Source organism: Phaethon aethereus (assembly GCF_964289735.1).
Source record: "Phaethon aethereus genome assembly, chromosome: 16".
NCBI lineage: Eukaryota > Metazoa > Chordata > Aves > Phaethontiformes > Phaethontidae > Phaethon > Phaethon aethereus.
The window spans coordinates 5545444-5560160 of record NC_138592.1 but is presented as its reverse complement, the minus strand read 5'-3'; the positions used below and the strand labels follow the sequence as shown (position 1 = coordinate 5560160).

The following is a 14717-nucleotide window of genomic DNA, read 5'->3' as shown; positions in this document are numbered from 1 at the left end:
GCTCAGCCTTTTGGATGGTGTTATTAAAGAGGGAAGAGAGGGTCACTGCAGCCCTCTTTACAGATCTATCCTTCTGCTGACACAGACTCACAGAAGATTTTGAAAGAGAAATTTATATCAAGAAGACATCTAATGTGAGAAAGCACCGAAAGAAGAAACCAAGATTTCCGTGAGAACCACACAGGCTCTTTGCAGAAGACAGGCTACAGCACAGATAGCTGGTTGGAAAGCTCCTACTCCAGAGTGCAGGATGCGTGGCCAGGCCCCAGAGAGTATTAGTCATATTGTAAGTGAATGTTCAGAGCTGGCTGGAGACGAGTGTAAAATACAGTATGACAAAGTTGGCAGTCCTGCGCGTGGACCGTGCTGCTAGAGAGGGGGATATTACCACAACCAGCATCATCACCCCAAGCCAGGTAAATCAATAGCAACAAGAGGAGGTGAATTTGAAGTTTGTTGTAAGGAAGCAAGTGTGGTGCCTCCAGAAGAGAGGGGGAGAGTGAGAGCGCAAGCTCCATCATTAACTTCTCCCCTGGGTGACTGTGTTGATAGAAAATAACAAGAAGCCACTGACAAATACGAGTGTGGCAGGAAGTGAAGAAAAACTGGGGAGTGAAAATGGCGCACGTCTCAGTGTCACCTCCTTACTTCCAGTGGGCTGAGGTGGTGTGGTGGAGGAGCTCAGCCACAGCGTTCAAACTGGACAGGAGCTCTCCCGTGGACCAGGGTTCTTCCCGCCCGCCCACCGCAGCATCCCCACGCCACCCCCGAGGCTGGGGTGTCGCCTCAGCTCCTGGCCTGGGCCCGTGGCTGGGGCGAGAGCCTCACCGAGGCCGGGATGACACGTCCAACCAGCCATAGCTACGGGGGTTTGGGGCTCTGGAGGTGGGCAGAGCAGACCGACGGCTCTCCCGTGCCGTGCCCGCAGGGATGGGCTGGCCGGGGGCTTCCCCGCGGGGCAGGAGCGAGGAGGGCAACCCGCAGAGCCGCAGCCGGCGCCGGGCGCAGCGGGACGCCGACCCCTTCACCCCGCGGGGGCAGGAGGAGCGCCGCGGGGGGGGTGTGTGTGCGCGCCGGTCACCCCCACCCGCCCCGCCCCCGCCGGGAGGCTGCGGCGGGGGCCGCTTTCCAGAGAATACGGTAAACATGTCCGCATCACGTGTGGCCGCCTCCCGCCGGCCGCGGCGCGGGGACCGGCCGAGGGGAGGGGCGGGCGGGACACCACGCTCCGCAGCCCCGGCCGAGCGCGGCCGCTTTAAGAGGCCGCCGGGCGCCGCCGCCTCGCCCTGCCCGGCCCGGCGGAGAGCATGCCCGCGGCGCGGTAGGGCGGGCAGCTCCGGCACCATGGGGCTGTGCTACAGCCTGCGCTCCCGCCTGGCCGCCGCGCACCCCTCCGCGCCCTACGGCGGGCGCGGCGGCGAGGCGGACGTGCCCCCTTCCGCGGCGGCAGCGGCGGAGCACGGAGACCCGCAGGTGCGGCACCGGCTGCGGCAGGACCTGGTGGCCAAGGAGCGGGCGGACAAGAAGCGGAGCAAGAGCATCGACAAGACGCTGAAGGCGGAGAAGCGGGAGTACAAGCAGACGCACCGGCTACTGCTGCTGGGTGAGCGAGGGCGGGAGCGGCCCGGCCCGGCAGGTGCGGGGCCGCCCGGAAGCCGCTGTCAGCGCCGGTGCCCGGCGGCCCCGCGCTCGCGGAGTGGGCGGCGGCCGCGCGTGGGCCGGGGCGCCGCGCTCACGTGGGCGGCCGCGCCTCAGCGCGCCCAGGCGCTGCCGCTGCGCTCCGTCCCGCGGCTGCGGGCTCGGGGCTCGGCCGGGGCGCCGTGCCGCGGTCAGCCTGCGGCTGGCCCGTCTCGCCCGCCCTGGGCCCGCCTCGGTCCCCGCAAAGGCGCCGTGCCCGCTCCCCCCCAGTTGTGAGATAAAGCCGCGCGCCGGGAGCGCAGGGGAAGGGGAGCCCTGTGGGCTGGTGCAGATTTTCTGTAAAGAGGAAGCCGAAGTTTTTCTGCGTGCGTTCACGCTGTTTGCTCTTGCTTTCTGCACCTCCCAAAACACCCGCCGGGGAAGTTTCAGCCTCCGCGGCCGCCGTCATTCAGCTGCCTTGCGCTCCCGTGCACCGGCACCTGCCCCTGCGCCGCGTCCCTCCTGAGGGAGGCTCCGTGGAACGGCACCTTCTCGGCACCTCCCGGTGTCGTGCGGCGGCCGGGCTTGTCTGTTACGTGACCCCAACGCGAGCGGTCGGAGAAAGTCATGTCTTGGCCTTCGGGGAAGCCAGCGGGGCTCGGCAACGGGTCCGCTCCCCCCGGCACGCCGCAGGTGGAGCACAGCCTGTCCCGCACGGGTGGACCGCTAAACCCTGAACACCCTGGAATAATGGAGAGTATTTGTCAGATGTCTGCAAATAACTTAAGAGCCTCCTACCCCCTGAGGCGTGCGAGGTACCGCATGTGGTAACTGGCGAGACTTGCCCCTCATCTTTTTCAGACGTGTTTGTAGTCGGTAATGGAGGAGCTGAATTTTAAGGAGCTTTAGGAAACAATATTGGACATAGTTGCCTGAGTCTTGGTAGTAAAAGTTTTTATTCTAGAAGTACAGCTTCTTTTGATGTGGTTGTAGCTATATGATGTAAGTCTGTTCATAAAGGTGTACTTTCTTCTTCTGAGAAGGGGGTTGAGCAACACTTGTGTAAAGACTAAAGCTTGTATGCTGTGACTGTGTTGGTAAGAAATCACACCTCTGACCAACGTGGCTTTCCTTTCAAGCACAGGCTATGCTGTAGGTATTTTATGGTTTGGTGGTTGGTTTTTTGTTTTTTTTAACGTGTTTCGAGTTTGTTCTGTAATGAACAAATGCTTGAAGAAGGAGCTGTGAGAATTCGTTTTTCTTTGCAGATTAAATAATTAGGGGGGGGAAAAAACCCAGTAGGGCTAATTTTGATGTTAATCTGCAAGCCTTTAAGTCATAAAGGCTATCTGAGAGGCTTCTGTATTTGCAGTAGGCAATATTTCAGTTGCTTGTTTTTTAATATTGCTTCTAACATGTTGTGCCACAGAACTGGTTTTTGCAGAAATGACATTAAACATTGAGTGGGTTCAACAATTTATCTTAGCAGTTTAAAATTATCTATGGTGAAGCCAACAGAGAGAGCATTCTTTGTCAAAGTACTGATTTATAAATCTGATGGATATGAGTCAGTGTTATGCTGGCAGTGGTTTATTATACTTCAGCCTGAACTTGAATAGCAGGAAGTCACTTTTTGGCCCGCTTGTAAATCTTGGGATGCCTAAGAGACCCATTTCCCTGCTCCTTGCACAGGGACTGTCAGTTTTCCAGTTAGCTTCCTTCCCTTGCTGCTTTTCCCCTGCACCCCGCTCTCACTGTTGCTTTGTGAATTTTCTATTTCTAAACTGGAATAAGAAGTTTGGGGTGTATTTGGTCTTACTTTATGTACATCTGCAGGTATTGCTGCCACAGCTGAGTGTCTCTGTGCTGAGACTTTGCCTAGATGCTTATGGATTGCACATGCAAATAACGCAGGACGGTAATACTGAATGAGAGAGGCTGGAGCATCTAGCTGGAATTTAAACCTGCAGCTGAGTCGTCTTCCAAGGAATGGAATTAGGGTGGAGGAAAAAAAAGATAAAAGAAGTGCAGAGCCAGGGATGTCTCCTCGCTTGGGGTTGAAAGCTCAATGGCAAAAGCTGCGATATTACTCATGGCTTCTCATTTGTGCTCCCAACTTTTTAGGCTGATGTGCTCCCACAAGAGCATATCGCTGGCGCAGACAGGCAAGGACAGTGCAGGTGGCTGCTCTTTCTCTGGGAGTAACAGAATTTAAATGAAAGCTGCACTGATGCTTCAGGTCTGGTCTGTCCCAAAACTAAATTATTTTTAGCATATGGCTGCATTAGCTCATACAAATTCAAGGGCTGAAAAGTTGCGCTGCAAATCTAGAGCGTTTCCTCCTGTCGCATGCTTGGCTGTACAGAATACAGGGAAGTGCACAAGTCACGGGTGTCTGTGCCTGCGTGTGTTTTGATGTTGTAGTGTGTGTATAACATACCTTACAGCTGTAAGCTCTAGTCTGTTGCTCACAGTAGTGCTCAGATTAGTGCTTTGTAGCACAACGGATACTTAAGTTCCCATGTTGCCATTCCATTTTTGGAAGGAGAAGTTCCTCATTTTATCGGAGTGCTCAGGGATGTGCCGTGATTCCTCAGTGGATGTCTATGTCCTGTTACTTGATTTTAGGTCTTTTTCATAATTTTTTCAGCCCTTTTTCATCACCACAGATGAATAAGGTAAGCTCCCGATTCCTGAAACTTCTCTTAATTTCAGTAGAGCAAAGATCTTACATCTGTTCTATTTTTGAAGCAATAATCTGACTTTGTACTTGGAGGAGAGTAGTTTTTTGTTTTGTTTTTGTGAAAGGAAAATGCAGAATCGGGTGTAATCTCATTGGATTTTGCTTAGTGTACTGTAGAAGTCACAACTTCAAGATTACAATCATTGTTATGTTGGCAACGTAGTGCGAGTTCAGGGTTGCTGCTGGGTGTTGGAGGGTGATTTTTGCAGTGCATAGGGACTGTTTTTTGTTTGAGAACAATCCTGGCTGTAAAATTGAAAGTGTGTACTTATGAGGGAAAGGATTTTAAACTTTGCCATAAAACAATTCCATTCTGCATGTGTTTTCTCAGTGGTGACGGTAATGTGGGTCTTCCTCTATCTTTTTTTTTTTTAAGACTTTAAAGTATAATTCAAACTTGTGTTTTTATCTTACAACAAGAATTGTAGTCCTGCCTGAGGAGTTTTAATGCTTTTGATAAAATAGTATTTTCCAGCAAAAACCCACTCTGTCCAAAACTGTTGCTCAGCTCTCCCGGTGTATATGTTGCTTTACCATGACCTTCCTCCTATTCGGTGATCTGGTTTGCTGTAGGAGGGTGAACTTGGGCTGGTCTCCTCTAGGTGCTTTGCCAACCTTTGTGTACTTAGTTTTTTCGCTCTCTCAGGCTGAACTCTTACCCATGTAAAAGAAGTACTTGTAGCTTATTCCCATATTGAAAAGGAAACATGGATATCAATATACCAATATAGATATATGCACTTGTCATCTTAGGTATTTATATTAAATGGCAATATATTAAATAATGGCCATCCTGAATCTTACCTACATCAGTGTTTAAGTAAAAATGTTTCTAACGGAAATATTTATATTGGTACAAATATGAATACAGGGCATGCAAATTTTAAGTTTTTATAGGGGGAATATATTTTACAGGAAGAAAAACATACTTTAAAAAGCTAGGAAATATGAGTGTGAAGACTAACCACAGTCACCCTCTCTGTGTGTGCTGCATGGTAAGCCCCTCCATACCATATAATTAAAGACTTTCTTGTATGGTTTACATTGTATTTTTTTTCCACAGGGCTGGTACTTCATTCAGGGCACAAGATGGATGTTGTGCAGTGAATGAGCAGCTATTCAATATTCTTATCCTCCTCATACAATGTGTCACCCTGTGCCCTATTTACGACACACCATCTATGCCCTGTGCTGAATAAAGAACTGTTGAACTCCTCGTGGGCTTTTCTGTAGTACTGATCACTGCAGGGACTGAATGCTTCATAAATGTCAGTGCACGGCACTGCTGTGAAATGAAGTGCTATCGTTCTACCTCCTTTCTTGGATGGCAGAGAGGGAAATGCCTCCAAAGATTAAAGCTAAAGTTGTCTGAAATTACCACTGATTTTAAATGCCCGGTCTTTGCCTAATGCTAATTTTTCTCTGTAGTACTCGACTCTTTTTCAGTAAAACTTCATGTGTTTAGAGCATGGACCTCATGGCTGTGAACACTCAGCACTTTTGCACTTTCGCAACACGAGGTTTCGACGCTCTGAAGCGCAACCCGGGGAGCGAGACGCTCAGATGGGCGCCTGCGACGGAAGCTGCGTGCCGCTCGGTCGGCCGCGGCAGCTCTGCGGCAGAATGAAGCTGGTCTGGTTCCCCAGGGCGGCGTTAAATGGCAAATCCCACAAGATATCCTTTTTCTTGTTGTGATTCCCTATCTTGCTTGCTTACAATGAGGTGGTTATCCTGACACTGCTTTTCTGTGGGATCGGGCAGGTGGGGAGGGGAAGACACCTAGTTATAAAGATAGGCATGTATTCAAGCATTTGATGAAATTCCATCTCACAGGAGCTTGTTCCTGTTGACAATAGTTCCATTCACTTACAACCAATTTGGCTTTTGTGCCCCATGTATTGTGGGCTAGAAGAGGGAGCATGCAGCTCACAAAAAAGTGTATGATCCTTATTAGAAGATTGTGTAAAAGACGTACAGAACAGAGTAGACTAAACATGTAGAGAGAACCTTTATCCTGGCTCTTCCTAATTCTTGAAAACAAGATTTTTGACACTAAACATCTTATACCAAGTTGGTATTCAATTTCCCCTTTAAGAAAAGCAGGAATAGGAAAACCAAAAAATCCTGGGTTCAATCCTAGGGGATGCTTGCGATGCAAGTACCTTGTAACGGCTGCTGTGCTGAACAACCTGTCCCCCCGCACACTGCGACAGCAGCTCGCAGGGCAGCAGTACGCGGTTGTTCTCCACATGGACTGTCATTAGTGGTGAAGGAATTACAATATTTTTCCGATAGGGTTCCCAGTAATTACCAGATACTACAAGAACACTTGGACATTGGAATCTCTGTGGTTTCCATCTGCCCGGTACTTTCCAGTGCAGACGTGGTGATCCTGCTGGGGACACCAGGAGGTGGTATGCTAATTATGGGTCTTCCTTTACAATGAAGAGCCTCTGTAAGACAAGTCCTATTTGGTTCCCACCACTGTACACAGAATGTGCTCTATGGCGTGGAGTGCTGCCTGTTCAGTTGGTAAACGGCGATCTTCTGCCTCTGGAGCATGTTCTGTCTGAACAAAAATACCTGGAAAGCTTTGCAGACTTTAACAAGGCTTTACCCAGTATGCAAGCAATGCTGGCTTCAGGACCTGTGATGTGATTTAGTGAACATTTGTGGAACCTCAGAGTAATGCAGTATCTTCAGCGCTGGCACATTTATGCACTAGATTGCTTAGTTAAGGTGGTTTCTCTCCTGGTCCCATTTTAAAATTTCACAGAAAGGAGACAGGCAAGCTACTTATAATTTCCTGCTTTTTTTGTTCTGTTTTGTTTCTTTTTTGTTTGAGCTCCTGACCTTGACTTTTTCATTTTTTCCTTGTGTGGCGAATGAGGACACATTCACACATTTCCTTGTACCACCTCCACATAAACAAAAAAATAATTAGCCTAAGGCTGACACACGGCGTGGAGATCTTCAGCCAGCATATCTGAAGTTTGGCAAAGTTTGAGCTGCTTCAGACAGGGTCTGGCAATGGAAGGTGTCAGGAGACCTACAGCAGCACCGCTATAAAAGCAATATGATGAAGGGCTGCTAACGGATGGCATGCTGTATTGATGCTGGGGTGCTGTGCTGTCTACGGAGATCCAGACTGCAAAATAGTTACTTTCACAGTTACAGCTAATGCTGAAGGGGTGCTCCGTGCATGCGTACCCATGGACTTTCGTGGGAAGGTGGTGAGGAATCTGAGGGATTCCCTGATCCCTAGCACCAACCACAGCTGTGCAGTCACACAGTAGCACAGGTGTACATCATCTTCCCCAGCATATGTGCAGTCTCTGGTTTTAGTGGTAATCTGTATTTTTACTCCTTAAATGCCTGGTGGGATAAAGATTATCATCCATTACTCTAGAGAGGCTGTATTCATGTGTAGCCATGGGCTTACTTTCAGAGTTATCAGAGCCTTTTTTTTTTTTTGCTTTAAAGCTAAAATTCCACCCCAACAATGCTCTCTTTTTGACTATTGCTTTGTAGCTAATTGTTCCATTTTTGTTATTTTGAAGGAAGGTAGCAACTTTTCCCTTCCTCCTGTAACAAGGATGGCTGCTGCACCTACTGGCATCACAAGCAGTGAGTGACACTACCACATTTCTCTCCTGAAAGAAGTTAGGGCTCACCTTGCACACAAGTTGACTGGAGTCAGAAGTTTGTCATTAGGGCAGCTGAGTCCTACGAAGTTTTCCTTTGGGAATGGGAGGAGGTTGGGGAAGAGGTGTGAATGGGTGGCCTGACTTGAAAGGAAAATGCAAAGTTGTGGAAATCTGTTTATAGCCTCTGGTCAGAAGGAGGTTACCTGCCGAGCACAATATCAATTAAATGGTGCACCTAGGTCTCACCTAGGTGCTGTTTTATTTTTAACTAGTGGCTGGTGTGGTAGGCTCTAAATGCTGCTGGTTGAGGTGCAACAGGGCTGGCAGAAGCTTGTCATCCTGTTGCTCAGTCAGCACCATCTGTTTCCAAAGCAGACAAAATGTCTTGACTGCTTCTGTGCAACTGCTGGCTCCTTTCTGCCCTGGGACATCTTAAATTGAACAGTCTCCTGTGCGAGCCTTTCTCTAGACCTGGCAGTGTCATGGTTGGGAATAGCTGATGGAAAGGACCAGCAATGAAGAAACGCGAGAGAGAGAGAGGATGACTGAACCTGACCTGGTGCTTCTTAAAAGAAAAAATACTTGGGAAATAAATATAAGAAAAAAAAAAAAAGAACAGGAAAAGAGGAGAGATGAGACCAAGCACCTGAATGTTATTTATAGTTCAAACTTTGCTGCTGTAATAAAGTGCAAGCAAACTCCTTCTATATGATTCACGAGGAACTTGTGAAGTTTTTGGAGCTGCCTACAAAACTGTGGTTCAAATTCTCTTGTGTTTCTCAGCATTTATCTCCAATGTACCTGTTGGAGCTGTGTTTGTGTTACTGTACACTGCCTTAAAGAGGTGCCTGGGGCAGCTCAGGCAGGTGCCTGAAGGCAGAATAGCCTGACTATAGAGAAATTTTGTTTTCCTTCCTCGGGTTGGATGAAAACCCTGCAGTCGGGGTTAGGCAAGTAGCCTCCATCTATGACCACGCCACTTTTCATATCTGCTGTCTACCCTTTTTTTTTTTTCCAATTAGAAGAATCTGGTAATTACCTATTAGCCCTTGTTCTTCATATTGCTGCTTTGGGAAGGAGAGATGAGGGAGACTCAAGAGACGTGTAGAGTGCCATCCCACCTTGACTCCAGACATATACTACACCTTCATGGTCATGTCGTTATTCCTACAAAAATTTCCATGCAAAGCTAGAAGGGCTTGTGTGTGCGTTGGCCTGTTAGCCTGCCAGTGACGCTGCTGAAACTATGTGGCCGATGTTTTAATTTTTAACACTTTCAAGTGTTATTGTTAAAAGCATTTGTACTAGCTGGTGGTTTGTTCACGTTTTCCTTTGGCATCTCCTGTAACCTTAAGAGACTTCTCCAGAAACCACTGAGTATTTTTGCCCTTTGCAGAGGAAGGGCTTAGGCCCTTTGAGTGTTCCTCATAAATAAATAATCACTTCAACATACTGTTCAGCAGGGTTGGACCCTGTAGTAGGAGGGAGAGAGACACTGGCACATCCATCCTGGCTACAGCATTTCAACCTGTTTCTTTATGACCATTGTGTGTGCTGTGGATACCCATGCATCTTTAAGAGGTGTGTTCATGTTCATTGAGGAAAAACCTTGACGAGCCCAATTAGTTCTAATTACATGCAGTTCTTCCCTTGTTCTCTTAAATTTGGGAGTGTACTTATTCACAAATATGCATGATTTCATTGAATTTCCTTCTAATTGCTATAATTTAGAAAAGGCAAGCAAAAAAAGCTTGGCAATTCCCTGGAGTGAGGACAACTCAGATACTTGTCATAAGAAAGCCTGGATACCAGGCGTATAAAGCCATAATACTTCAGATATTTGGACCTGAAGGATGTGTCTCAAGAAGGCAATTTAAACTCCATGACTTATTCTCATTGTTCCCTTGGTCAATGAAGCATTTGAGGAACAAGCCACCGTATGCTCTACAACTAGCTCAGCTGAAATTTTCTTTACTTCCTCTAATGTGTTCCCTCTGCAAAGAAAATCCACAGTATCTGTCTCTGAGCAGCGTTTTATAAGATTTGCATGTCACTAAAAGGGGAAAAAAAAAAAAGATGAATATTCTGTGCATTGAGGAATGTGGGGTGGGTGAGTAGGCACAGGGTGTTAAACAGATGTCAGAAAGTCGCTATTATTTATTTTGCCCACTGAAGGAAGTGGATGCTGAGGAGAATTCCTAACAGGGAATAAGATGCAGTTTTACAATCTACAGTCTTGCTCTGTTTAGCTGCTTTAGTCTCTGCTGCAGTGTGTTGGAAGGCGGGGGGAGTGTTGAAATTCCTGTGGAAACCCAGATAAATTCTGATTCAAATTTGAGGAAGACTTAGGGGGGGTTCCTCCAACTGAAGGACTCTTCCTTTGCCTTTTCCCCATCCTAAGCACAACTCTTCTTGCAAGGAGGGATTTGCATATTAAAATCCCAGACAACACAGCAACCAACCGAACCTGGTGCCTCCCGTCCCCTGGTATGTCTCCATCCCAGAAGCTTGGCACTAGGCTGTCAGCGTATTCAGCGCTATTTTCAGACACCAAATCCACACGCTTCTACCCCAGCGGAGCTTCACGCAGGTTTGTTTGTGCATAGCAGTGCTGCCGCGGCTTCATGACTTTGACCTCAAGGAAGCGTATCGGGTTCAGTGGAAAAACAAATGAACCCCCAGAGGGCCCAACCCCTCGCCCATCCCCTGCGTGTGCCCTGCGCGGGGATGGCATTTGTCACCAGCGCCAGTGTGGGAGCTGCTCGTGGAAACGTCCTGCTTCCCCCCTCAGCTGAAGGTGATTTATGTGTAAGGTGGAATTCTGCCAGTGTGACTGGAAAAGTGTTTTTATATGGATTTTCATGGAAGAGGCTTTCACTTCAAAGCACGACTTCAGACGTGATCGGAGGGCTTTCTGCGCTCTCGCCGGAGCCCCCGGCCCCGGGCTGAGCTGCGCGGTGCTGCGATCCCACCCCTGCGTCCTTAGCAGTTCTCATACCCGTGCCTCCCACTCACCCAAAATAAGTTGCTTTTAAAAATCTAAGGCTTGCATTTTGGGAACATTCACTGGATTTTGAAATCTGGCGGTATCTCGACCAAGTGCTGTTCCTGACCGCGCGAGAGCAGGCTGCGTTGCAGAGGAGCTGTAAGGCGCGGTGCCCTTGGGCCATTCGACACTGGTCATGGGGTAGTCGGGGCTGCCCGAAACGGGAGCCTGAGCTGTAAATTGTTCCTGTCGTGTTGCGGAGATGTTTAGATTTCCTTGATATGCTGAAACAGTTCTGGTCATGGTCTTGCTACTGGTGAACGTGTGTTGTGTGCCAGCATGTGCAGGAACCAAAGGCTGGTGGAAGGGATTCTCCAGGCTCCAGCTCTACTGTGGATAAGAAAGTTTTAAAGTTTTTCATCAGAGACTAGTTAGCACGTGTTTGTGGAGACACCAGCTCTGTTTCCTCATCATTGCAAAGCAAAATAACGTCAGAATCATGTTTTAACTGTTATTCTAAGCGTCCTTTCCGTTAAGGCGAAAATATCAGAGCACCTCAGGGCTCAGGCTGTCATCTTCATCCCTGTTGAGACTGAAGGGGCTCCATCTTCACCTCCACCTTCCTTTGTATGATGAAAGGAGCCATGAGGCCGTACAACAACTGGGCTCATACCTGTCGGTCGAGTAAGTGAGGAGTAGCTATAGGTTTAATTTCAGCGTAGGGGTGAATGTTGATGCCTGTGCTACATGTACTGGCTTGGGAACCATTTGGAGAGCACAGTTGTCGTCTCCAGGGAAGATACGCTTAGTGTTGCTTTGAGCTTCTGATATTGCCTTGCATTGTAAGAGACAAGTTTCAGGCATCACAGCCAGGTAACTGCTTTATGCTGCCCTTTCTGACCCTCTAATTTTGCTTATGGTGGTTTGACTGGGACACCCAACAACTGTGCAGTCCCGTCACTTATTTCTCAGAGTTCATGAGCTCTGCTGGCTTCTTGGTTTGAGTCCACGGAGCCTGGAGCACTGGGAGTCCGTAGTGGAAACCAGTAGCTGCCTTGCTTGTCTGTCCCCAAGCTGTGACACAGCGTGACTGCCCTGTGGCGGTGCCTGGGGTGCAGCTCCGGTCCCCCGGGCGCTGCAGGGTGTGGAGCCTGAGCGGCAGCTCCCACGGGGAGATGCTACTGTGGAAACGAGTTTAAAAAACCCCCACTTTGTAAGGTTTGTCCTTCTCTTTCTCAGTGACACCCTCATCACACGTTACACCACAGCCTTGTCCTCTTACCCTCCCCACAGCCCACCCAACAAAATTTTTAGTATGTGGGCTGTATTTGTTTGGTTTTGCATTTTTCCCGGTTGTTTTCTGTGCTGAAATCTCAGGATTGCTGCTTAGTTGGGAGGTTTTCTGGAGCGCTGGGGGATTTGTGGGACTGGGACTTTACAAGTGGAGGAAATGGAGACACTAAGGAGAAGGGCATGCTATTGTGAGCTGAAAATCTACACTCAGATTTTGTTTTTTATAAATACCGGTTAAAACTGTCTGCTTGGAAGAAGAATACTGCATAAAATACTCTCTTGATGCTTTCCTTGCCTTATCTCCACACAGGAAATTCACAATGGGATAGACCTGATTTTTCTCTGGTGATTAAAAACATAAAACAAATACCTTTTAGACTGTAAAAGCTGAAAGTTATTTTCTCCTCTAAGTCTGATCCCTTAACGCTACCTGTGCTCCCATTTCTCTCAGCTTCTGTGAGGTTTAATCTCTTGTCTGTAGCATTTTGTGGTTTTAGGTGGTGAGTGATACAGGACTTGATTTGCAGATATTTCAGAGGAATATGTATTTGTTTTTAAAACCACTTTAATATTCACAAGGAAAATACTCCTTCTTGCCTGCTTTTCCCCCAAAAATTTAGATAAAATTTTAGTGGACAGTCCTTAAACGTGCATATCCAAAAGTGCCATGTGCACTGCTTTTGGAAAGTCAGAAGCAATTTGCACAGGCCTGTTAGATTAGCAAATAGATGAAACGGGTGAAACTTCATTCTTGGCCTTTGGATCAAACCAGGAGTTTCAGTCTTGCAGACTCCATCGCAGTCCTGGCGATTTCAGTGGGATTATTCACAGGAGCGAGGGCAGTGTCAGCCGTTCCCTCTCGGAGCCTGGAGAACAGCGAGTCCCGTCGGCAAGGGGACGGCACTCCATCCCCTGGACAAGGCACGGTGACACACCATGCAGTCGTGCTTAATTCACTTCAGTGAAGAACCAGCCAATTTAGCCTGAGTATCACTCTCGGGCCCAAATTGTAGTTTTACTGTATAAAGGAGTTCAAGAAAATGTCATTTGAAACTTTTTCTGCTATCGAATAATTCTGTATTAGGTTTGAGAATCTATTGCTCCTAGTAGAGGCCTAAGAAAAACTAAATACTGCAAAGATATTTACCATTCAGGCTTATTTTGCGAGGGGGATGAGGAAAGGCCTGATAAGTTATGTACTTGGCCACATGTAGTTAAAAATATTATTTGGAGTATAAACTTCCTTGTCTGAAGACCAGCCTTATGCACGAAGTCAAAAAGCACAAAAAGCAGTTCTCCTCCTGGCCTCCATAAGTATACCTTAATGCTGCTGAATCCTGGAAATTATGCAGGGCATGCTTTTTAAATGTTGATTTTGACTTCTTGCCTGGGACCAAGTGTAAAGTCTTTCCAAGGAAATACTTAGAAGACTTGCAATGAAACCCAAAAGCTGCTGCCAAACCTTAGTTTTTAGAAAGGGAATAAGGGGCAATCCAGACTGTTAAAAACTTCCAGTTGTTTGTAATTAAATCCACTTCTTCTGTGCACAATAAACATATACTTAGAAAAAGATCATTTTACATAATACTTATGTGGTTTACTGCTGCTCTTCAGCTGCTAAAAATCAAGCAGTAGGTCTGCTATTTTCGTCTGGAAAGGTTACTGGAAGCTGGGAAGCCAGGACTGATGCAGCTGTGCCACCGCAGTGGCTCGTATCCACGTATCCAGTGGTGACACGCAAATCAAGGCAGGGAGTCCTTTTCTCATTGTGAACCATCTTTCCCACCTCTAACTAGTTGAAGTTTGCTTTGGATTGACAGGGATGGGAATGAAGAGGAGATAAAAATATCCTGTCTGCACATCCCTCCTCGCCAGCAGCAGGCACCACTCGTGGCCTCGGTGGAAGCTATGGGATTGCAGGAACTTCTCATCAGGCTACTTGCTTTTCGGAGGGCTGGCAGGAGACAGGACCGCTGAATCCTCACCGCTCTCCCCACCCTGAGGTTGGTCTGCCACAGTTCATTCAAGATTGTTTCAAGTCCACTGCTGCCATTCATCTGGAGGGATGTGTGGGGTGGAAACAGCAGCAGCTCTTGCGTCTTCCCCGCCGACGTTCAAGAGATGCCTCTGGGACTGAAGCAACTGGTAGATCTGTTGGAAAACCCAGCACAGATGACACCTTGCTAGGGAACAGGGAGGGCAAAGCTCGAGTGAGATTTGTAACCACCTTTGCAGAGAGGAGATGCCACCAGGTTAAGGCCACATGACAGGTTCGTGGTGCCTCTGCTTACGTCCTGCAGAAGGGAGTCAGCTCAGGCCCCAGAGCAGTCTGTCTCTTGTCTTTTGTCAGTTCTGCAGTCACAGCCAGTTTTGTTGTTATTGTTCCATAATGCTAAAGATCAAATTCTGCTTGTGTATGTATACATTTGTT

The 14717-nt window shown here is 47.9% G+C and overlaps 1 protein-coding gene across 1 annotated transcript in view; it reads left to right on the top strand.

Moving 5' to 3' along the window:
• Window positions 1-1344: 1344 nt before the first annotated feature.
• Window positions 1345-14717, top strand: part of GNAS (GNAS complex locus) — a gene marked incomplete at its 5' end in the record, with an annotated part of 154168 nt that continues 140795 nt past the window's right edge. Inside the window, one exon of the mRNA XM_082007230.1 lies at window positions 1345-1603. Coding sequence (XP_081863356.1) covers window positions 1345-1603 — 259 coding nt within the window. The remainder of the gene's footprint in view (window positions 1604-14717) is intronic.